General features: G+C 34.5%; 1 protein-coding gene across 1 annotated transcript in view; it reads right to left on the bottom strand.

The window, feature by feature from the left end:
* LOC128200054 (homeobox protein OTX1) overlaps positions 1 to 26559 on the bottom strand; it is an 84916-nt gene that overhangs the window by 41022 nt on the left and 17335 nt on the right. The window contains exon 2 of the mRNA XM_052892049.1: positions 9864 to 10245. Within this exon, the coding sequence (XP_052748009.1) occupies positions 9864 to 10116 (253 nt within the window). The 5' untranslated portion in view covers positions 10117 to 10245. The remainder of the gene's footprint in view (positions 1 to 9863; positions 10246 to 26559) is intronic.

Below are 26559 nucleotides of genomic sequence, written 5' to 3'. Positions count from 1 at the left end.
TTAATTATACGTCCAAAAGATTAAAAAAACCAACTGGCCGTATAAAATGCTAAGGGATGCCAATAAAAAGGAAATATACAATGAAAAAAAAAATGAATTTAAAAAAAGAACGCCCAGCTGCCATCGTTACGCTGAGCAGCGTCTATTGCGCAAACAAGATGGCTCTATACGCACTTTGTGTGTAAACGAAAGAGGCAGACATAGGATTAAAAGTGGAAGTTGGCGAGGATTAATTTTATTCCCGTATTAAATGTGTATTGGGCTTTAAATCTAATAGGTCGCAAGTCGTTAATTTTGTTTATAATGTCGGTTTTATTGATATTATTATGGCTATATTTAAAATCTTTTGATTTTACAATTGACCTGAGCCAAAGGACAATCGTAACACTAGCGCAGCGCCACTACGCCACAAAAAAATGTTTGTACGTAATCTGTGTACCGGACGACGGAAATTAGGAATAGAAATAAATACTCTCGCTCATTCTAAGTTCACCTTAGGATTCGTCGAAATACTAAAAAAATAATAGTTTGACGACAAAATACAAAGTAATTGCCATTTATTTATGCATCCGTTCTCAAGTAAACAATAAATGACAAAAAAATGGCACAAAATGGAACGATAAAATGGAGCTAGCCATCCAACGGCAGTGTAAAAAATATTGCACTTTCGGAGAAATAACCCATTTTAGGATTAAAATGGTTCGCTTTTTATGAATTGAACAGACGGAGTACGGGTAAATATCTTTAGAAGGTTGAAGACAGTCTCTACCTACCTATATATAATATGTACACTATATCATATTTCTTTAGTAATAAAGTAAAAGATACATCAACTAAAAATAGCTATGAATGGAAACTTTAGTGTTTCGGTACATTTATATCTTAGATTAATTTTTACTTGCGACTTCGCGTAATCGTAGTATGTTTAAATAACCGGATAAAAATTAGTCGTTCTTTACCCCATATAGCATATTTTTACCAAAATTCCTTAGGTTATATAGATAGAGTGTCTCCATACAAAAGCTTTGAGAAACGCGGGTCAGCTTTTTCATACAATTTTGCGTGATAAATAGTTATGAATGACTCCTTTATAACTTCTATATTTATTTTGTCTTACAATTTTTGCATTTTTTTTATGCGCAAAAACTCGTTTTATTTGATAAATAATTAAATATAGATACGTCAAGATACATTGTGTAAGTATATAGAACACTGATAAAAAACAAATCAGCTAATTTGACAATTAGCTGATAAGAAATTGGCCAGTTTTTGAGACTCGATGCTCTATCTATATAATCTGAGCAAATTTCATAGTGCTTAAGTTATAGTTAAGGTGCTAAGAGGCCACAAACAAACTCACTTCCACATTTGTAATATTAACTAGCTTTTACCCACGACATTGCCCGCGTTACCGGGATATGTACACTAATCGGGATAAAAAATTACCTAGCCTTCTTTATCCGATATTCATAGTAGGTGGGTACGTGTATACCAGATTTCATAGTAAATGGTTAAGTCGTTTACCAGAGGGAGACTTTGTACATAAGTCGATTGCTTGGGCACCTCTGTCCCATTCGTGTTTCAACCGTAAAGCAGTTTTGTTTGCATGGCTGTGTTTCGGTTTGAAGGGTGGGATATGGCGTGAATTTACTGGGTACAGAGGAATAACATCTGAGTCCTCAGGAATGGCAACGCATGGGGGGTATCATGGGCGAAACAGTATACTCTGTTATGTCCGTGGTACTGCTTATGTTTATAGGCGACGTTTACAACTTTCCATCAGGTAGGCCGTCAGCTTGTTTGCCATTCTAAGTTGTATAAAAAAAAGACACTAACACACAAACAAACCCACTTTCACATTTATAATATTAGTAAGGATTTTAATTAAGAAGTCAATTGTCAAAAACGGCCAGATATCAGCCCAACTGATTATTTTTTTAAACCTTTTTTTTATAACGTATAAAATTATGAATAAATAATAATGTACTGATCATATATTAAAAATAAGTAATTGAAATAACAGTTAATGAGTTAAAAATTATCAATTATAAAACTAAGACGAGTATTTTATTTATTAAAAAAAGAAAAAAGAAAGAAAAATACATGGGACACACAGAAAGTTTTGCGACACTAAAAAAATTTTTCTATAGGTAAATATATTTTTATTACAGCTTTTCAAAGTGCTCTCTCTCCACCAGCCTCTATACAAAGTTTCATGCGTCTGAACCAGTTTTCGAAACACTTTTTCCAGTCCGCTGCAGACACCTCGTTACAGCCTGCTCGAACGCTGCGAGCGCATCATCCGACGACGAAAATTGTATCCCTTTGAGCAGATTTTTTATTTTTGGGAATTAGAAGAAGTCAACGGTGCTAGGCTAGGGCTGTAAGGACGGTGACCCAGGAGTTTGACCGGTGTGCTGTCTAGGAAGTCCCTCGTTTTGATTGCGGTGTAGGCGGGCGCATTGTCGTGGTGGAGCAGTAGCCCGCGGAGCCCTGTGTTTGGTCTCTTGTTGCTCATGACAGAGAAGTATACCATTCGGCGTTAATGCTTCTTTGGTTTCGTAAAGGAATTGACACCAAGTAGCCAGTCAAATTGATAAAGCTCGCGATCAAAATCCCCCCCCCCCCCCCCCCCCCGCTTCTAGGTCGGTTTACTTTGGTAGGCGTTGATTCGTTTTGAAACACCCAAATCGTCGACTGGCGCTTTGTTTCTGGATCGTATTGATAAATCCAGGATTCATCACCTGTAACGATGTCGTAAACACGCCGAGACGAGCCTGCTTCAAATTTGTCTATCATATCATGGCACCATTGCCTTCTTCTGAACATCAACGAGGTTGTGCGGCACTCAGCGTAACACTATCCTCCGCACCCGTAGAAAAACGTGTATCTAATATAATCTTGTGAAGGCTTCCTGATCCAATCTGCAGAATATGCTGAATCTCTTGGTATGTAACTCATCTATTGTCTTGAATCAAATTTTTCACTGCTAGCACGTTTTCTTCAGTAACAGCCGTCAAAGGGCGACCACTTCTTTCTTCATCCCCCAAAGTTAGTCGACTGCGCTTAAATTCATTATACCAACGATACACGGTTGCCCTAGAAGGGCCTTCATCCATGAATACCATTTGAAGTCTATCGTACGATTCGTCCGGTTTCAGGCGACACTTAAAGTCGTAAAAAATCATAGCGTAAAAATGTTCTCGACGCAAATCCATTTTTCAATAAAACACGGTAATTTTAATTAGCTCGCAAAAAATGTGGAGGGAAGTTTTGAATTTAGAACGTACCTATTTTTACTTATTAGTAATCATATTTTTAAATAAATTATAACTGGCCAGTCTCACATACATAAAAACTTTTTCTCGCAATACTTTCTGAGTGACCTGGTATTACTGAACTTGGGGTTATCTTGCGGAATTCCAGTAACCGGTTATTTGATTGGAATTATTTATTACAAATATTTATTTATGATAAATAGAAAAAAAAGAAAAAAAATTAATCAAACAAACATTGGAAACAAATAAAATATTGGACCATTTTTGACGATGCGATAAATAAAAGAGATACGGTAAGCAAACAACTCTATTTAGTTGTTTATGATCTATGTTTTATTAAAAATACTAGACACTTGTACCTATTATTGCTTTGTAATCGAACAAAAGGGCAAGTAAATTTTGGTCCATAAAGAAAAAAAAACACTAACTTCAGTCGTAAAAAATCCAGTCCTTTTGATTTAAAAACCAAACGACTGAACCGTTATTTTATAAAATTTCTAATTGTAATTGAAAGAATATTCTTATTATGATTATTGTGTTATGTCCATGGTACTGCTCATGTCTATAGGCGACGGTTACCACTTTCCATCAGGTGGGCCGTCAGCTTGTTTGCCATTCTAAGTTGTATAAAAAAAAAACACGAACAAAAAAAAATACTAATTCATTTATAAACGAGGGAGTTTTTTTTTTTATTTTAAGGATTTTACCTTCTTCAGGTAAGTCAGCCCTATCGTACCCTGAAATGATTTATGTGTGGCAAGAAACATAAAAAAAAATACAAGCAAATTGAGAGGCTTCTTTTTATACTCGTTAAAAACATTACGACGTCGATTTAAATATGGAATATAGAAAAAAATCTGAAACCATAGACAACGGTTATTTGTTGTAACGTAAATATATTTATTAATATACTGGCCGTTTCCTGCGGCGTTGCTCCCTTCTAAGTAGCTCCCGTATATCATTCCCATTGGAGCCCTTCATGAATCTGGTCTAATATTGTATTATATACTTAAACGATAATTACGTACCTAATACCTTCATAAAGTTTCAGCCAATTCAACTGATTGGTTATTTTATAGCATTTTATATGTGATTCTTTAGATTGATATAACTTTTTTATTTATGAACCGATTGAAATAAAACATACACTAAATGTTAAGTGGAGTAAGGCGCAATGCATTAGTGAAAACCACGTTCGGTTAAGCCATTTCTGAAATTAGCGCGCACAAACATACAGACAAACAGACAAAAATTCTAAAAATAATCGTTTCACAGTAGTTTTTCTTATACATCTTCCATGTATAGACAGCGACCAGTTACGATTTTATTATATATATATATATATATTGATTAAATATAATCCTGATGTTTTTGCAACGTATACAGTATTTATTGGTATCGGCCGCAACGTAGAAGACTGAAGAGAGTGTATCTTTTCTAAGAAAAATACACCGAAGCTCCCTTTACATTTTGTTCATATATGCAGAATGATTCGCCTTCACTTGTATATGAACGCAATGGTTGCCGAACTGCGTTCAGCCAGCGAGGGGGGCGCTAATCCGACCGCTTCGGCGAAGTCCCTTTTGAATAAAGAACGTCAAAAGATTTCACTTTTGAAAATAGCAAATCTTTGGTCGGTTGCGTGGCACTTTTCTGTGAACGGATAGTGATGTAAAAAATAAAGCAAAAGAAAAAAAAAATGGTATGCAAGTGGTTTAAATCTATATCTGTGGTACTTAGTCGATATGTTTTTTTTTTTTTTAATTAGTTTTTCCCGCGACTTCATCTGTGCAACCGGAATATGTTCAGCGGCATAAAAGTAACCTATGTCCTTTTCCATCTCAAATAGTATGTGTATAACAAATTTCATAGTGATTGGTTAGTCAGTTAAGGCGTTAAAAGGTAAAACAGACAAACTCACTTTCACATTTTTAATATTAGTAAGGATAGGGATGTCAAATTATATAACTAGTGGCCTGGCCTACTGGCCATAAATACTGTTACATAAAAACTATTCTTTTTTTCAACTTTTTATTCATTTTGAATTTGGAACACGTTTATTATTTTAAAAACTTATTTCGATTTCGCGCCATTTCACATAGTTTTTCTTGTGTACATTATCAAATTACAATATGGAATGGGGTGTTAAAGAAAATAGGATTGCAGTGATCGCCTTGCACAAAGTGGGTATGGAGCCGCCGCTCATATTCCGAACACTTCAAAAGCTTGGTATCAACCGTATGTTCGTATATCGTACTATACGATACAACAACACTTCCTCTGTTGAAGACCAGAAAAGATCGGGGCGGCCGCGTGCTGTTAGAACTACAAAGGCTGCTAATGCTGTTAAAGCCAGAATTCGTCAAAACCTCATCAGGAAGCAAAAAAAAATCTTATCGCGAGAAATGAAGATTCCACTAAGGTGGCAAACAAGCATACCTGAGGGTAACCGGTTACCGTAGCCTATGAACGCCTGCCATACCAGAGGTATTACGCGCGCGTTGCCGACCCTGAAGAAACCTCTTTACCCCCCCTTTTGAAGAACCCCATGCTGTAGTCTTGGGAAAACCTCGGCAAGGAGATCATTCCATAACCTGAGTGTTCGTTGGAGAAAACATCTCTGAAACCGCGTTGTATGCGACCATTTAGGCAAATATCGTCATAGTCGTAGAATACTGACGGATCTTTATATGTAATCTTTGTCAGATCCATCAGTATTCTACGACTATGACGATATGTGTGTGTATATATATATATATATATATATATATATATATATATATATATACATATATTGTACCTGAATTAACATATTTACACTATTAGTTCAGTACCTGTAAAATAGTGATAAATGAAGACACTAAATGATCATCATCATCGTATCAACTCTTAACTATCCACTGTTGAACTTAAGCCTTCCCCATAAGGCTGATCAGGCGGCGCAGTCAGGCTTTTATAGATGTTTTAAGAGGTAGACTACTGTTCATCCCTCGACCATTAAACCCTTTTATTTGTCTCTTACGACACCCACGGGAAAGGAAAGGGTCGTCCATTCTATGCCGGGATCTACATGCAATAATAGATAATAAATACTTGTACAATTTTGTACAATATACATAATATTAGTATTGAATGAATGATTGTACTGTATTTGCATTATACAATATAGGGAATAAGCAAGGCAATTAACAAGTGTAACGATACAGTTGTATAAGTACAGTAAGGCGGTCTTATTGCTTAATAAGTCGATTGCTTGAGTACCTTTGTCCCATTCGTGTTTCTACCGTGAAGCAGTTGTGTTTGCATGGCTGTGTTTCGGTTTGAAGGGTTTGGGATATGGCGTGAATTTACTGGGTACGGAGGAATAACACCTGAGTCCTCAGGAATGGCAACGCACGGGGGGTATCATGAGCGAAACAGTATACTCTGTTATGTCCATGGCACTGCTCATGTCTATAGGCGACGGTTACAACTTTCCATCAGGTGGGCCATTAACTTATTTGCCATTCTAAGTTGTATAAAATTTTTTTTTTTAATTTGTCTACAATTTTGGTATTAAAACATTGCCTAGTAATTTTGTTATTTATATTTATATTTATATTCCTTATTGCACTGAAATACACAGGTTTTTCAGTGTATGGAAACGATTTTATTATTCTTCATGTATTAATTGTTACATTTTATGGTAAGGTATATATTTAGCAATATTTAGCAATATGTAGAAAAAAAAAAACTTAATTCCATTAAACGAAACCCTTAAAAACCCACATACATCAAAATAGAAACAAAGTAATGCCAACATAAAAACACGAACTTTGTACTAATTAAACCAACTAACAAGAGACGACTTCCGATTCTCCTACGTTTTGGGGTAGCATGGCAACACTGCCGGTTCCAGGGGTGGGCGAATAAGCCGCTTACGAGGGGGGCGAGCGGGCTGTTTTGATTATTTCCAAGGATGTCTTCTTGCTACGTAAATTATGCAACGGTTTTGCTTTTCAACGCTCCGTTGTTTTGACGTGATTTCTCGTCAGGTTGCCAGCTATATCTGTGTTGCCAACTGTTTCTGTTTTACTTTTAATTTATTTATTGTTTTTGTATAAATTGAAATAGAAATACCTAGAATCATCAAGAAATAGTTACGTCGCAATTTTGATATAAAATTTTTAATATGATATGATTTTAACTTGAGGCAAGATTTTTGTTTAGCAAAACAATTTTTTATCTAACTCATATGTGTATGATAATTATATGATTTACGTTTTAAATGTAAATGTTTCTATAATGATACCCATGGTACCTCTTTGGGTTAAATACTTGAAATTAAAAAATAGCAACTTGTATAGTTGTTTTTTTCAATCAACAAAATGCGGGAGTACATATTGTCCATTGAAAAAAATATAATTAAAATAAGTTTTGAAAAAAAAAGTAATTTAAAAAAATATATGAAATAAATATACTCTCATTACATTTTCATAATACGAACATTGTGGGAGGCACAGGATTACAAGCGAACATCAAACTGAAATTAGTTTCAGAGTCCGTCTGTCTTTAAAATTAACATGTCGGTTGCTTCACGATAAAATGTATATTCCTTTGCCTCCTTTCTTATTCATTAAAAAAAAAAAAGAAATGGTATTTTACTAAACCAATATTATAAATTCCACCATCATCATCATATTAGGCCATTAACTGTCTCTTGCTAAATATAGACCTTCCCCCTATTGGAGGGGTTTGCCAGTAGTTGTCATGCTTGGCAGACGCATTGGCAACCGCAGTAAGACTTTGGTGATGTTTTAACAGGAACGCCACTGCCCATCCCTCGACCACTAAGTTCTCTTACTCGTCACTTATGACACCCACCGGAAAGGAGCCTTCCTTGGCTTATTTTACACCGGAACCACACGGCAATGTTATAAACTGTGTATGAGTTTATCTTTTGGTCCTACGACTCAACTTTAGATTATATAGATAGAGCACAGCGTGTAAAAAACGGTTCAAAACTTAGTCAGCTAATTAGACGTTTGGCTAACTACAATTTCACATATTTTTTTAAAACGAATCAAAACGTGTTGTTTCAGTGTTGCAAGTAATTGAATTATAATTTTCCCAGGTCAGGCCCGATTGTTTAAAATTTGAATTGAGAATTTTTTTTGTGATATAAATATATATATTTCTGGTATAATAATATACGTATGTACGTATTGCTTAAAAATTCTCAAAAAATGTAGGTATTATAAAAAAGTAAACGTATTTCATTTGGATATAAATCAACGAAGTCAGTAAAGATAAGCATCATGACAAATCATTATGCACTGTTTATTTTAGTGTTTGAATCAAAATAAATCAAAATAACTACTTTTATCACAGTTGAAGTCGTTTTTTTTTTCTGAAAGGCAATCTTAATTATATTACGTCGATCAATTAATATCTCTAGAACGCGGACGAAGACGCGGGTAAAAATTAGTCAAATAAAATAACAGTTTCTCGCATTTCACTATTAAAAATTAATGTGTTTTTAAAAGTTATCTATAGAACATTAATAACAAATAACAGACAAGCGTAGGTGGCCCGCCACATTGTTCAGCCGTAACGACGTTGTAACACGTTTATAATTGTTATTTACGTATATTTAAACATACTGACAAACTGTTTTTGAGTAACATGCTCTTAATAGATTTTTAATAAGTGCTTCCAACTGCGTTTTAGGTTTGAGGGGAACTGCAATTTTTTTTTTTAAAGAAAATATCTAAAAAAACAAATCCCTCCAACTGTAAAAAGAGTTTCCTGTTGAGATTACGCCTACAGACTACATATAGATAGGTATAGATTTCTTCAAAGTGTTCCTTCAGTGTGGCCTATTCTACGCCGGAACCACAAAGAGAAAAAAAAAATAACCATTGCCAATATATGATCCATTAAAACAGATTTTATTAAAAATCTAACCAAGTTCTGTAGAAATCATTACAGAAACATTTACTTAATGAAATTAGTAACATATGTATGTATTAAATATATCTTGTACCCAATAATAATTTTGCATGCTTTAGACTATAAGGCGAACATTGGTACTTTACAATGGATCAATATTTGTAAAAAACAATGTTCTGTCAAATAAACTAATCTAATCTAACAGATCGAAATATCCAATCAGTTAATTAATATGTCTCTCAATATTAATGTCTACTCAGCAGCGCCATCTGCAACTCCCGTTGGTTACATAGAAATTAAGCGTTTAGGCGTTATGCATGAATGCCTAGACACTTAGCTAAGTGGTGATCATTTTGGTCGCATAGTTCCTCATTAGGTACAAGTTTATTTTCCATTTTTTTTTCTTTAAGCCTATAATTATTTGTTTGTTGTAACTGCTATGTATAAAATAAATCCTTTTCATTCTTTTTAATCGATACTTGATGTGTATTATTATTTGGACACGTCGATTTCATCAACACTGTTAATTTTGCTGAGGTATTAACATTTGCGTTAAGTTTCTTTGAGGTCTGTCGAAACAGATAATAAATCGCCATACGTGTCGTTAAAGCTGTGTGTACACCTTGAATAAATAAATAAGGAAACTTCACTTACCTTGCGGAAACCCGACCGCTTCTAGCCCGTGATGCGTTAATCCGAACGGCCCGAGGCTACCCAGAGGGCCTGGGCCCATACCCATGTGGTGAGCGCTGGAGTGGTGCGCGTAAGGATTCTGTGCAAGCGGCGACGGCTGCTTCAGATAGTGGAAGTAGTGGTGCAACGGCGTGGTGGAGTGGTGGGCTTGCGGCGCCGCCGGCCCGGTCGTCGTCGGTCCAGTGGCAGTCGCCGAGTTTGTCAATAACGCCATATTTGCCTGTTATCCGCCGTAATTAGTCACCGCATTAGCCTCTTTCGTGTGTGTATTGACATGGTTGGTGGGGTGCTTTATAACTTTCCACAGTCAATACAAATCGGCGAAGGCATTTTTGTGGTTGGTCTGTAACAACGAGAATGCTTTTAGAAAATTTCGATGACATAACGTCATAGTCATAGATAGAGAATGCAATCAATATGTTACTTAATCTGTGGAGTTTATTTGTAACGGTAGAGGTAAAGGTACAAGTATAGTGCCATACAGCTTAAGTTTCTATAATACATTAAAAGTTTAGAGAAATAATTTTTTAAAATAAAAATGTATTGTTGTTAAAAGAATAAAGTACTGTTATAAAATTTTGCATACAATAATGGGTAAATGGAATATGCGAAGGGTTTTTTGAAGTTAGTCTGTAACAAACGGGGAATGCTATTAAAAATTTGTTGTAGTTATCGTAAAGCACAATGGTACTATTCTCAATCTAATTTGTTTATCCATAAAAAGAAAAAAAGTGGGAAAGTAAAGTTACAAAGCTCATAAAGGGTATTTTAAGAATTACTTTAAAAAGGAAAAAAAAAATCAAATTAAGAATGTGTTGCTAGTATTATCGTAAATTTTTGTAAAAAGTGATTAATAACAATGTTATATTAATGGAATAGAATTAATTAACAATTGACAATATATACCTATAAATTAATTATGTCATTCAAAGTGGACGAGTTCCAGTTTATATATAGTTTTTTTTTATACAATTTTTTTTTTTTTTTAATATTTTAAGGGCTTTTACCTTCTTCAGGTATATCAGTCCTATTGTACCCTGAACTGATTTCTCCAACAAAACTTTATCTACCTTCCCTAGACGCGGAAAGAGAAGAATTAATGGGCTTCAATAATTTACACAGATGTTCAAAAATTTCTGGTTTAAGTTCAGCTAACATAGTTTGAATAAGACCAACATTCAATTTATTTAAGTTAAAGTGGCGCATGAATTCTTCTCTTTCCTTCGTGTTAATACGACACTCTAATAGAATATGATGCACATCATCGATGGTAGAATGACAAACAAGCTGACGGCCCACCTGATGGAAAGTGGTAACCGTCGCCTATAGACATGAGCAGTACCATGGACATAACAGAGTATACTGTTTCGCCTATAATACCCCCCCATGCGTTGCCATTCCTGAGGACTCGGGTGTTATTCCTCTGTACCCTGTAAATTCACGCCATATCCCACCCACCCTTCAAACCGAAACACAGCCATGCAAACACAACTGCTTCACGGTAGATACACGAATGGGACAGAGGTACCCAAGCAATCGACTTTTGTACAAAGTCTCCCTCTGGTAAGTATTCGGTGAACACTACATCGTTCATTCATTTAATTGCTGAAGTAGTTACTGAGTATGAATACTTAGTTTTCTATTTTATAAGCGTTTTAAAATTTAAATATTTTTTAAAGTTATACATAATAAAAAATAGAAGCAAGATAAAGTAAAAAGAGAGACTTTTCCCAAGAGACTACAGCATGGGGTTCTTCAAAAGGGGGGTAAAGAGGTTTCTTCAGGGTCGACAACGCGCGCGTAATACCTGTGGTATTGCAGGTGTTCATAGGCTACGGTAACCGGTTAACATCAGGTGGGCCGTATGCTTGTTTGCCACCTCAGTGGTATAAAAAAAAAAAAAAAAGAAAGGTCGCAGAAATTACATTATAAGAAGTTTAAGATATGAATATATCTGTTATTAAAGTTTAAAAAAAAATATTTAAACGTAATTATTAACTAGTCTAGGTAGTTTATTATCTCAACGTGTCGAAAGCTTATGTTTAAATATTTCTGGTTGCGGATTAGACTAAGATATAGAATGTCTGTCAAGAGATTGTAATAATTATAAGTACACTTAATCTGTGCATTAACTATACTGTACATGATAGTTTTTTTTTTTTTACATTTTTATATTATTGAGAATAGCACAAAAGTTGACATGTATAGACTGTGGTATATTTGTTTTTTAATGGATGACATGGAGTGGTAACTCCGCCTGCGCTAATGGTACACGTTGGCCAGACAAACCGTACATACATCATACACACCAGTGGATGATGATAGGTGAAAATGAAGAGATCAGTTAGTCCATCGTGATGAGGAGTTCAACACAATGGTTCTTCAAAAAAGGGATAAAGAGGTTTTTTTTTTTTTTTTAAAGTGGGCAATGCGCGCGTTGTGCCCCTGGTATTGCAGATGTTCATAGGTTACAGTAGCCGCTTACCATCATGTAAGCTGTATGTTTGTTTGCCATACCAGTGGTATAAAAAAAAAAACGTTTGTTTGTTACAATTTGTCTATTTCAAATGTTATTTAATTCATATTAAAAAAATTCATGTATAGAAATTTAAAACATATTCTTAGGGAGTAACATACGCGTTATTTTATTTACAAAAAAACGTGCGAAGCCGGGGCCATTAGTGGCTAGCTAGTTCTTTGAGTAGAATAACAGACTTGTCATTCATAGTTTTTTTTTTATGGGTGATAATGGAATGGTAACCCCACCCGCGCTATCGGTATACACCGGCGGGACACCAGTGAAGGATGATAGGTGAGGATGAAGCAGGTCAGTTAGCCCACCGTGACGAATTCAACAAGAATTGTTCACGATGGTTTTCAGGGGGAACCACGTGGAGGTCGACCTGATACATATATTGCTGACAATGGGGCAGTGGCTAGCTAGTTAAAAATAGAGATAATAAATCCATAATTTTAAATATGTTTTAAACATGTAGTAATTGCTGATATGGTCACCTTTTAAACTAGATGAACTGTTGACTCTTTTAATATAAATTGTATGTGTTATTTAACTTCTATTCAAAGCAATAACAGCTAGCAATGTAATTTGAAGTCAATAAATTTCTATAAAAAGTGCGCAAGTGAGCATGATAGTTACATTACACTATTATTCACGGCTCATACGATATATAACAACTTCTCTTCATGCAATTGAACGCTTGTCAGTATCAATTATAAGCAACGATGTATTAATTTTTTATATCTATCTCAAACTATTTTACAATTACCCACCCCCGGTGGTAATTTTCCTCGCTATTGCAACATTGCAGTTTAAAAAATAAAGAGTCAAACACGTGGAACGCCTTCCAAATTTGAAATGTGAATGGTACCATTCGTCACGACTCCGACGATGCATCCTTTGAGGATTCGAGTTGCAAAATTCAAAAGTTTTTTTTTTAATCTTTTGTTGCCAAAGGTAACGTAGGTACATGTTTACAGACATTTTGTCACGTTTATTTTTTTTTCTGTACGTTACCTGAGGTATCTTTCAGTAAATTGAGGGTCTATGATCACGCTTGTGATTCCTTTGTGTAGAAAAAAAAAAAAATAACGAGTAATATCAAAGCGATGACATGTGAGAAATGGAAAAAGTTGATATCAAATAATGATACGTTGGTATCGAATCGAATAAGGTACTTTACCTATATTATTTTTATAAGATAGGATAGACTCGTATAAAAATATATATTTAAGGTACCAATATTAATAGAATTTATATCAATTTATTAAGTATTTAGTACTTAAGTACTCAAATGCACTAATTAATTCATAATAACTTAAGAATAAATGGTGTTGTTAAAAAGTTGCCAGGATTTTTTTAAACAATAGTAATAATAACTTTCCGTCAATTGTTAATTACATAATTAAATTATTAATATTTCAAAAGAATTGTTTAAAAGTTTTAGGTTCACTTGACTATGACTTTTATACTGAGTTTTTATCTGTCATGAACTAAATATACAATTGTCACTTTTTTAAAAGAACTGATAAAAATTTACATTAAAGAATTGTTTTAAAAATTTTAGGCTGATTTTATTTACGCATTACAGAAACTCAGTGTTACACTGAGTTTCTGTCATTTCCTAATTAAATGACTGTTTATTTTGCACGGTAGTTGTTTAAGCTTCGGGGTCACTTTATCAACTCTAGCACTGAGTTTATTTAATGTTTTTCCAGTAGTGTCAGGCTTACTTTCTATTTTTTATTTTTATTTATTTATTTAAGGAACACCAACAGCATATTGCATTATAACATATAGGTATAACAATATAACTGTAATACACTGTCACATGCAAACTACACCACAAGAGTCGTTTAAGACTTAACATTACTTTATCAACTGTAACATTTATTTTCTATAATATGAATACTAGCTGACTCGGCAAACGTTGTTTTACCATATACATTATTTCGAGAACTATACATAAAAAATTATCCTACTACAATTATTATATTGGATTGCCATCTTGCAACCCTATTGCAGCATAAATAAATCGCGATTAAAAAACAGGGGTTGATCGTAAAAGCGTGAAAATTAGAATTTGTATGTATTTTTTAATGCTAAATCATAATAAAATAAAAATAAAAAATATTGTTAAAAAAATAAAAAAAATATTTAGGAGTGGGTCACCCTTATCATTGAGGGGTATGAAAAATAGATGTTGGCCGATCCTCAGACCTACCCAATATGCGCACAAAATTTCATAAAAATCGGTAAAGCCATTTCGGAGGAGTTTGGTAACAAACACCGCGACACGAGAATTTTATATATTAGATTACCTACTCAATGTTACAGAAATGCTGTTTTTTAAACATAAAGGTTACTATAATACATACCTATGTAATACATATATTCACGTGTTATTTACATAAATTTTACACGTGAGCTGTTTGTCTTTATTGTCATTTTATCAACTTTAGAACTGAGTTTATGGTGATTCTCATATCAGCTGTTAACCAGCTCCATAAGGGTTTTTTTTTATTGGGTAATAACGGAATGATAACTTCGCCTGCGCTATCGGTACACACTGGCGGAGTATCAGTGAGTGATGATAGGTGAGTATGAAGTAGGTCAGTTGACCAATTGTGACGAATTCAACTAGTTATTCTAGCCACGATAGTTTCCAGGGGGAACCACGTGGAGTTCGACCTGATAGGGTATATAATGGGGCTGTTAAACCTCATTGCTAACAATCCATAAGAGGGGGTTTACCAGTAGTTGCCATGCTTGGCAAGCGGGCTGGCAACCGCAGTTAGGTTTATGGTGATGTTTAAGAGCGACGCTGCTATTTATTCCTCGATCACTAAACTAACTTCACTTAGTCACCTCTTCAGTTAGATACCCATGGGAATTTTTTTTTAACAAAATCGATTAAAATGTCTACTGCTGAATGTAGGCCTCCCTCTATTGGGGGTTTAACATACTTAAAATGGAATTGAATAATTAATTGTCGACATTTTCTGAAATGACTTTTATTCTGTGCGTATTAAACGCTGTTATACCTTTTAATATTTTTGTAAAAAAAAAAAATTAAAGGTTGTCACTTTTAGCGGCTACTAATAGATGTCACTTCTCGGAAACCGCATTTGTAATTTCCTGAGCCACCTTGGATCTGTCAACAAAAGATTATCCTGGAACGACCGATAGCATCTATTTAGTAATTCGCAACACCGTTTATTTGCAACTTTATAACGCATAGAATAAAGTTCAAAATTTGCGGAACACGAAATGCTTTTTTCGAGGATTTCTACTCGAGTGAAATTATGCTTTCTGCGGCAGACCCTTGAAAGGTGTTCGATTGTGTAACGCCTTGCTTTTTTTTTAATATGTTTAATTTAAAACTTATTGTTTACATTGTTTTACAATCATCGCTTTAGAATTCTCTTTGTGACAATAACGTTCTCTTTTCAAATATTCTTTCTCTTTTATTGTATACTAGTTTTAACCGCAACTTCGACTGCGTAAAAAGGATATACTTATTGACCGGAATAAAAAGTAATTTATGTTCTTCTTTGTCACAAATACTAGGTGTATGTAAAAATGTGGAGGCTACTACCTATTGTAGATACTAGAATCGATTACGTTTATTAACAGAATTTACTAATATAATATTAAAAAGTTTGCTATTTTTTTTTTATCCCGATGTAAGAAACGAGATGAGGTACAAGCTTACAGTATTTTAGTTTCTAAAAGTTATAAAAAACCGTTACGTATGTAGGTGTGTTACTTAAATTACACAACCACCTTAATAATATAGTGTCATATTATCTATAACCTTAGTCTCGATATTTGAAATAAAAAAAAAACAAACAGATCCGATGACGATCTCAATCTGAAAGAGCATTCCAATTCACAGTTTCCCCCTAAAAAGGCGGTGTCAATAACGCCAAAAATCTATTTGTCGGCGCGCAATGAAAGGCTATAAATAATATCGCAACGCAAACAGTGCCCATATTGTGCGGGGTGCAGGAAAACAAACATATCTCGCCCTTGCCAATGTAATTATTCGTTGTGTTTGCGCAGTTGGCAACAGTGGCTGTCGCTGTGACAAATTGACGCGGCGCGTGACGTGATGTTCGATTTTTAAGATTTTTTTTCTAAATTTTACCTACCTTTAACTGCCTACCGTGCCAGTAGTAATTATAATGTTAAAAATGGAATATATTCTTTTTTTGTAAACTTTGATAATTGTTTTTTTTTAAACATCGTCTTTGGTCAGTGTTAATTATAAATTAAAGAAAATAAGGGAAATTCTAAAATTTATCTTTGCTTCATTAAAAATATTAAAGGTAAAACGGAACAATTAGATTACTTAGAAACTACTAGGGCTATCTATTGATAATTACTGATATGCAATTAATTACCCTCGTCCTTCCCGCTCACTAAGTTTTTTTTTATACAACTTAGAATGGCAATCAAGCTGACGGCCCACCTGATGGAAAGTGATAACCGTCGCCTAGACATGAGCAGTAGCATGGACATAACAGAGTATTGAGCAGTAGCATGGACATAACAGAGTATACTGTTTCGCCCATGATACTCCCCATGCGTTGCCATTCCTGAGGACTCAGGTGTTATTCCACTGTACCCTGTAAATTCACGCCATATCCCACCCTTCAAACCGAAACACAGCCATGCAAACACAACTGCTTCACGGTAGAAACACGAATGGGACAGAGGTGCCCAAGCAATCGACTTTTGTACAAAGTCTCCCCCTTGTGTATCCTCATACACAAGAGTTGTATGTGAAAATTGTTCCCCAGATAAGGTTGTAAAAAAGCACCATTGACAGTTCAATCTAATCATTTTTGCCTTTAAGCGTAGCTCACTTTACCTCCACGTGTAGGCAACATAGGGCGCAAAGAGAATTTTTGAAATCATCCAAAATCTTCGAATTCTGTGATTCGATTAAAGTAAGATTAATAAGAATCGTATACTGAGGGTCTACCATGAAATGTTTTCCGAAATTTCGGAGCCGAACGAAACACAAATTTGATGTTAAAATTACATAATACAAGCCGTTTAAAAACATTAAAAATATTAAAATATTATTCTTTTAGACTTTTATGGTAGGATTTATGACGAACGAAATGTTAAGTTTCATTTACTGGGCCGTATTAGGTACAAACGAAAACACGAAATTGAGTCCGAAACTTCGGAATTTCATTTCATGGTAGGCCCCCTGATTACTAATAAGAACATTCCATAAAAAAATTTCGTAATTAAATTATATTTTGTTAAATATGACTGCTTATTGAATATTTAGTTTTTTTTAATACCATAAAGGTGGCAAACAAGCTTACAGCCCGTCTGATAGTAAACGGTCACTGTAGTCTATGGACGCCTTCAACGTTAGGGGTGTCACGTGCGCGTTGCCGACCCTTTTTTAGTATGACTAAATTTTGAATAATTAGTGAATAGGGTTACCATAATGTAATTTATTATTCAGTAAATAGGAGAAATTTTATTGTAAGGTTAAATTGAAAAATAAAAAACGATATAAAATTCTTTCGAATATGTTTTAAAGAACAATATAAAAGAGCATAATAGTTCGTAATGATGCTTATCATTACTGATTACTTTATATCCAACTATAGTCTTATAATCTGTTTTCGTTTTAAAATTTTTGAAAAAAGGCATCATTTTATTAATACATGTATTTATAAGCAAACTGTATCTACATGTTTACATTTATATTATGTCAAAAACAATAGCTTCAAATTAAAAAAAAAAAAAGATCTAATCTGGAAAATTTTTATTGTAATTACTTGCAACACTGGAAAAAGGGTAGAAGGTGCGGAAGGAAGAACGCCTAGTTTAACATATCTGTACTGGTGGGAAAGGCATTGTTAGTAATAGGGATCTAATAGCCCCATTGTAGAATGACTCGTCATTAGATGGAGTCTACCTTAAATGCATTGCAGGGAGTCAATGGATGTAGGTTGGCTTATGACCATTCTTTATGGGAAGGGCTGATGTGATTATCATAATTAATATATATGGTTTCATAATAATTTCATTTCATCATCATCATCATCATCATTAGTTATCTCTAGGCTCGCCAGATAGTGTGGGCGGGCGAGGTGGTGGCCTCGGGGTGTACCCAATTACCCTAGCTTCAACTCCAGAAGCTACCACCTTCAGGTCTCGTGGTTTTAAGCCGACATACACTAGGTGTTATGTGTATGTCGGCGTGGCGTTTTTCCTTCTTCTACCTCTTCTTAATTGGTGGCAATATATGTATAAAGGAATATAAATAACCCTTCATGCGTTGAAATTAAAAACTGTTGTATGTTTAATCTTACAACGCCATCTAGTAGTGGTTTAAATTACTAGTTTTCCTGCTTATGAAATCTACTCCTGCAAAGTAGCGAGTAAGCCGGTATCACTCTAAAACCGAAAGTTAACCCATCATATTACGACAAAGACGTTAATTTCGGGCGTGATAATTGCCCGCTGGGGTGCGCTATTGTGACAAATTTCTCGCATCGGGACACACTATTAACTATTTGAATGGGTATGTTGTATTTTTTTTTTCTAAATTTCCGACGAACCATTTGTCGCGGTACCACAATGAGGCATGCGGGAACTTTCGGCACTTTTTGCGCGGCTTATCTATTGAACAGACCGAATTCATTCTCTATAGACTTGTTCTAAAAATATTTCATGCTAAAATGGTTTTTTTCTTTCTCTGTGAAAATAACAAAATTTTGCTTTCTTCATGTAAGTAGGGAAAGTGTAAATTTGTTTACTTGACCTATTACATTGTTTATATTTAAAATTTTAAAAAGGGGGGGCACGCAAAAATTGAGAAAAGGTATTTCTATTTATTTTGATAATAAATCTGATGTAATTTGTGTCTCACTAGCATACCGTGAAGCAGTTGTGTTTGCATGGCTGTGTTTCGGTTTGAAGGGTGGGATATGGCGTGAATTTACAGGGTACAGAGGAATAACACCTGTCCTCAGGAATGGCAACGCATGGGGCGTATCATGGGCGAAACAGTATACTCTGTTATGTCCATGGTACTGCTCATATCTATAGGTGATGGTTACTACTTTCCATTAGGTGGGTCGTTAGTTTTTTCCCATTCTAAGTTGCAAAAAATAAATAAATATTTAATCTTTTATATTTTTGACATTAAATATGTATGTATATATATTTGTCTATTTGTATATATGTATTTTTATGTATAGGTATATATTTGTATATTTACACGTATTATATGAATTTATTTAAGTAACTAGTATGTATTAGTAACTTAAAGTATACATTTATATATTCACATTATTGTACGTATACATATCTCTATATGTATTTAAAAAACGAACAGAGTTTCGTGCCTCCAGTCAAACTGTTTAAATTATTCTTCTCCATCCAAAGGTTGCCTGGAAGAGATCGCTCTCAGCGATAAGGTCGCCTATTGTTTTCTCAGTGTAATATTTTCTTGTAATTGTTTGTATTTATAATAAGTTTACTATTGTAATCTTATGGAGGAAACAATAAAGAGTATCTATCTATCTATCTGATTTTTTTTACGTATCATACTAATATTATATTTTCTATAGTATTATACCTTGCCATTTGTTTTTGTTTCTGGCTATCCCAATGGGAAAGTGGCATGAATTACAATCTATTTTGATATTATATATTATATTACTAAACAAAAACCTAATAGAATCGTATGCTTTGATATAAATATCGTAACTACTAAAAATTACTAATTTGCCATGTGGTCCCGGCATAGAATAGGCTACCCCTTCCTTTCTCATGGAAGTTGTAGGCGAACTAATAGTGGAGGGTTGGGTAGCAGCGTCCCTCATAAAACATCTGCAAAGCCTAACTGCGGTTGCCAATTGTGGCAACTTTTGGCAAAACCCCCCAAGAGAGGATGGTAATGGCAGTAATCAGTTAAAGGCTGGTACATATAATGATGACGATGATTCGAATAGCGTTGATTTACTATTATTTCTGAATCGAATAAAATTCGAATTAAACGAATAATCGAATGCAAGCCCTAGTTGTAACAATGAAAATATTGTAATATTCACGTCAACGGTAGCAACGAATATTTATTTTCGTTTTTCGAATACAAAAAAAAAAAAGAAATATTTGTTATTGGACACGTATGTTTAGGACGCAGCCCCAACACTGTCTATTGTTATCTATGACAGTTCGCTAAACAGCTACGCACTGGAATTCTTTTTAAATGCACATTTGAAATTGGAACGTCTCTATTTCCAATTTTAAATTTAAATATGTTCTGTATTGTTGTTGATATATATTGAGTTGTTATTACCATGTTTTAGTTTATGATTTAACGTGGTAATGTTTATTTGTAAACGTACCTATTATATTTATGTATTATAGTTTGTTTCAATAGAGCTTAGGTAATAAAAATGTAAACAAATGAATAACTCACCCAACTATAAGAGTTGTTGTTCAATAGTAATGGGTACATATAAAAAACAAATTAATTGATTGGATATTTCTTTCTATTACTAAATTCATTTAGAATGTTTTTTTTTTTATTGGGTGAAAATTAAATAGTAACCCCGCCTTCGTTATAGGTTTACATTGACGGGGTACCAGTGAATGATAATAGGTGAGGATGCCTCAGCTTAGTTGGCTCGTGATAAATTCAATAATTAATAATTGCGAGTTTCCAATGGTAACCGTGTGGAGGTCGATCTGATAGGGTATATTGCTAGCAACGGGGCAGTCAAACCCTATTGCTAACAATCCCTTTCGTCCCTTTTAGACGGTATTTTCTACTGTGATAATTTCAACAATAATGTTAGTAATGCGGACTATCAATCTCTTTGCTAGCTAGCAAGGGTATATTGCTAGTGATAATGTCAGGTCGACCTCCACGTGGTCGTCCCTGGAAATTAACGTGCTGAATTCTAGGTATATACATCACAACGGGCTAACTGACCTGCCTTTTCATTCTCACCTGTTATCCCTCACTGGTGCCCCGCCAGCGTATACCGTTAGCGTAGGCGTTGTTACCATTCCATTATTATTCATTAATAAAAAAAATCCTTAAAATCTAAACCTAATCAATAAAATATAAAATAAAAATAGCGAAGCAAAATTTTCGTAAAAAAAAAAATTCGTGTCGAATTAATTTTCGTACAGAGTAATTCTCAAGAGAGTGCACAGAACAATTAGGTATCGGCCCGCTGCGCGCCATCCTACAGTCACAGCGCACAGTGGGCCAAATTGAATACATCACAGGCAAAATACTAAAAGGAAATCAAGTTGACTCCCAACGGACGTAACCGGATAGTCTCATTACTTTGCACAATGAATAAAGGAGTGCATCTACAAGTTATGGGCGCCGGGTGAATGTAGGAATTAATTTATATAAATATATATCTACGATTTATACAGGTATCTATACTAAAATTATGAAAATGAAAAATTTTATTTTCTGTTTGTTTGTAATGGATAGGATAAATTCAAAACTACTCAATATGGAGAATATAAATATATATAATATAAATAGTTAGTTTAATTTAATAGTTTAATTAGAATATATATAAATAGTTTTTATGGGATAATAAATATAATACATGAACGCAAACTCGCTGTTAATAACTAGTACATATGTATATATAAATATAAAATGTTATTATTTGTGTAGGTACTATATATAAGTAACGTAAATAAATTATCTATGTATCTAAAAAAGATACAGCTGAAACTGTGGACAAACAAGAAATGAAATGTGTAACAAGAAATTATGCGCAGGGGTAGATAGGTACTCTAGTCAATACGAGCATATCTAGGTAAGTACGCAATGATTACATTTATTTTCGACACTTATTTTAAAGAGCTATATTTTATTTTGTCGATGCTGGAGAATAGGTGGAATTTAGAAATACCTTATAAACTTTATAAGCAAAATAAAAAAAAAATTGAGTCTCAAGTTACACCTATTTTTATATTAACAGATTATGTCTGTACTGATTACCTATAAGTTTTTATGACAGAATTTTCATCCTACCTCCGATCAAACTGTTTATAATTACTCTTCTTCATCCAAAGGTTGCCTGGAAAGGATCGCTTATAGCCTGGATAAGGTCGCCCATTGTTTTCTCACTGTGATCATTTCTTGTAATTGTTTGTATCTATAATAAGTTTATTATTGTAATCTTTTGGAGGAAACAATAAAGAGTATCTACCTTTCTTTATTTCTTTAATTTGTATTAATTAAAATATAACTGTTCTAATTCTTCTCAATTGTTATAAACATTTTTACTCTGATTTTGTCTCAATGTCTGAAAAGAAAACATCAAAATGGTACTAAAATAATAGAATTCTGTTTTCACAGCAAAAAGTATTTAGAGCCAAATGTGCACAATACGTTGCGCCCCTACGATTGCGCCAGAACAAGGGCGGAGTCCCCGGAGACCACACTAATGGTTCGTGTTAGCAAACTACTACAGATGCGGTCAAGAGGGCGTGCGATCATGAAAATTTGTATAACCCCATAATGATGGTTTGTGGTAAATTTTAAAGCATATTTAATTTGTTTTTTATGTTATTCAGAATGGCGAACAAGGTAATAGTTGGCTTGACAGACGGTCTTGAAAGGCGGCTTTGTTATAAATACGGACTACCAGTCTCATAGCCAGCAATGTATCCTATCAGGTCAACCTCCACGTGGTCCCTGCTAGAAATCATCATGCTGAATACCAAATGTATTCATCACGATGGGCTAACTGAGCTGCCTTTTCGTTATCACCTATCATCACTCACTGGTGCCCCGCCAACGTATACCGGTAGCGTAGACGGGGTTATAATTTCATTACCACCTATTGAAAAACGTATTAAACAAAAATATTTAGATACCATATTTACGTCGTTGTGTTGTAGGTATGCATACAAATAGAGTACCTAAACCATTTAATCAAAACTGCAATTATATCAATCGAAATGAAATTAAGTTTCTCGGCTCGATTTCAATCTCTTCAATACGGTTTCCTATTGAGCGTGGTTATCAATTTATTTCACATTTTCAATTTATTACGAGTATTTTTGTCCCCATCGCGTGACGCGCGCACAATGGGCACGCGGCCCCGCTATTGTGGACAAAAATTAATGTTGCAAATTGATAGTCTTAATTTTAGATAATATCGAATGCTTTCGGTTCGTGGAACTCGTGTGCGTTACAGACATTCGTTTTGAATTGTAATGTTTAAATATAATTTAGGTAAGGATTATTAAGTTACGTACTAGTTTTTACCCACGAGTGTTCGCGTGTCCTGTACTAGTGTGTTTATTAACCGTGATGAAAAGTTATGTCTTTCTACATTTAAAATATAATATGTATATATAGATACCATATTTCATGGCGATTGGTTAAGCCGTTAAGATGCCAAGAACTCAAACAAACAAACTCTCTTATTTACAGCAGATTTAAAGATTTTAGTTTAGTTCAGGTAAGTATGTTTTCGATGTATATTTTTTTAGTACCTATTTATTAAAGAATAATATTCGGATTAGGTATATTCCTTGTAAGTCTATTTTTATTAATAAATAATACATTTATTAATAAAATAGTTTACTTAGTTATATTCCTAAGTTTTTCTTTTTTTTATACAACTTAGAATGGCAAACAAGCTGACGGCCCACCTGATGGAAAGTGGTAACCGTCGCCTATAGACACGAGCAGTACCATGGACATAACAGAGTATACTGTTTCGCCCATGATACCCCCCATGCGTTGCCATTCCTGAGGACTCTGGTGTTATTTCTCTGCAATATCACTGCTATATCCCACCCTTCAAACCGAAACACAGCCATGAAAACAACTGCTTCACGGTTGAAACACGAATGGGACAGAGGTACCCAAGCAATCGATCTTTGTCAAGTCATCTAAAATAACTATTTATCTTTTCGTATATATGTATGTATAGGTACCAATTTAATAGAAACCATCTATCTATATGTACCTATATATTTTCAAATAAAATTATTGGTTTAGCAATTTTATATATCTACCCAAAATCGAAATACATATTTTTTGGCAATCCACTATAATTTCATATTGTAACCCAACTTTTTAAAGTCACACGTAATATCACTAGCTTACCATACAAACTGAATGCCAACATCATTCGACCGGGTAAACAAACCGTTTTAAAGAAAATCGATAGTTGAGGTGCGAGTGAAACGGAGAGTTAAGTTTGCGTAAGAAGGAAGAGGACGGCCAACTTTAAGTGGGGGGGTATTACAAGGCGGGGCTTATAATACCCGCCTATAGCTGTAACTTGTAGACGCGATGGGTATAAAAATAGCGGCAAGTGTGAGCTGGATGGATACAGTTCTGATGGGTGGCAGATTATAGGTATATTTTCATGCTTGGATAGTATTTAGATTCTTGTGATGAAGAGTTTGTGTAAAGTAAATAATGCACGAGACCAGGATTTCTGCGATGACCAACTGGCGTGAATTTATAGGGTACAGAGGAATAACATCTGAGTCCTCAGGAATGGCGACGCATGGGAGGTATCATGGGCGAAACTGCTCATGTTTATAGGCGACGGTTACCACTTTCCATCAGGTGGGCCGTCAGCTTGTTTGCCATTCTAAGTCGTATAAAAAAAAAAACTGATAGTTGGATATACTTCATTCAGTAATCATTAGCATCTGTTAACGTAACAATTTCTTGTTTGATGACAAAATAAAGAAAATAATATTAGTACCTATTCCAGTCCTTTTTTTCATCCATAGGATCGGTCATAAGTGGTAACTAAGAGAACTTAAGGTACATAATACTAGCCGACTCGGCAAACGTTTTACCATATACGTTATTTCGAGAATTATACATGAAAATTTATCCTACTACAATTATTATATTCGATTGCCATCTTGCAACCCTATTGCGGCATATAAAAATCGCAATTAAAAACAGGGATTGATCGTAAAAGCGTGAAAATTTGAATTTGTATGTATTTTTAATGGTAAATCATAATAATAAAAAATTGACAAAAAAATAAAAAAAAAATATTTAGTGGTATGTCACCCTTATCATAGAGGGGTATGAAAAATAGATGGCCGATTCTCAGACCTACCCAATATGCACACAAAATTTCATAAAAATCGGTAAACCTGTTTCGGAGGAGTTTGGTAACAAACACCGTGACACGAGAATTTTATATATTAGAAGATACTATTGCCAGAAAAGGTAAAATCGAAATATACCTCTAAATATATCTCTAAATGAAATGGTAACCCCGCCTGCGTTATCAGGATACACTGACAGGGTACCAGTGAGGGATGGTAAGCTGAGGATGAAAGCAGGCCAGTTAGACCATCACGACGAATTCAATAAGAATTAACTACGACGGTTTGCAGAGGGAACTGCTTGGAGACTGACCTGATAGACCACGTAGAGACTGGCCAGAATTGCTAACAGATTTTTTTTCGACTCCATTCGTGTTTCTACCGTGAAGCAGTTGTGTTTGCATGGCTGTGTTTCGGTTTGAAGGGTGGGATATGGCGTGAATTTACTGGGTACAGTGGAATAACACCTGAGTCCTTAGGAATGGCAACGCATGGGGGGTATCATGGGCGAAACAGTATACTCTGTTATGTCCATGCTACTGCTCATGTCTATAGGCGACGGTTACCACTTTCCATCAGGTGGGCCGTCAGCTTGTTTGCCATTCTAAGTTGTATAAAAAAAAAACCTACTTATTAACGTTTAGGAAGCTGGCAGACCATAGTATAGTTCTCCATCCATTTTTTTTTTCAACGGCAAATTAAAATGTGACACAATTCAGAATGTATTTAATTAATGTTTCCTCTACGTGACTATTGACATTGGAACTAACAAATGTTAATGTTCAGGTTTCGCGCGTGCATTGAACAGTGTACGTGATATCAACAAACGAACTAGCCCAATTGTGTTAATATAATATAAAGAAATAATATTTTTAATTTTATAACTCTATGTGTGTGGGCGATATTAGGAACGCGAACAACAAAATTTTTTTTTAATGGGCGACAATGGAATGGTAACCCATTATTGGTTTTCTTAAGTCTTAAAACCACGCGTAGCAAGCAACGGGCGAAAAGCTAGGT

The sequence above is a fragment of the Galleria mellonella genome, unplaced genomic scaffold (genome assembly GCF_026898425.1).
Source record: "Galleria mellonella isolate WM207_F2 unplaced genomic scaffold, CSIRO_AGI_GalMel_v1 utg146, whole genome shotgun sequence".
Classification (NCBI taxonomy): Eukaryota; Metazoa; Arthropoda; class Insecta; order Lepidoptera; family Pyralidae; genus Galleria; species Galleria mellonella.
The sequence above is the reverse complement of the archived record's forward strand: the minus strand, read 5'-3'. Positions and strand labels throughout refer to the sequence as shown.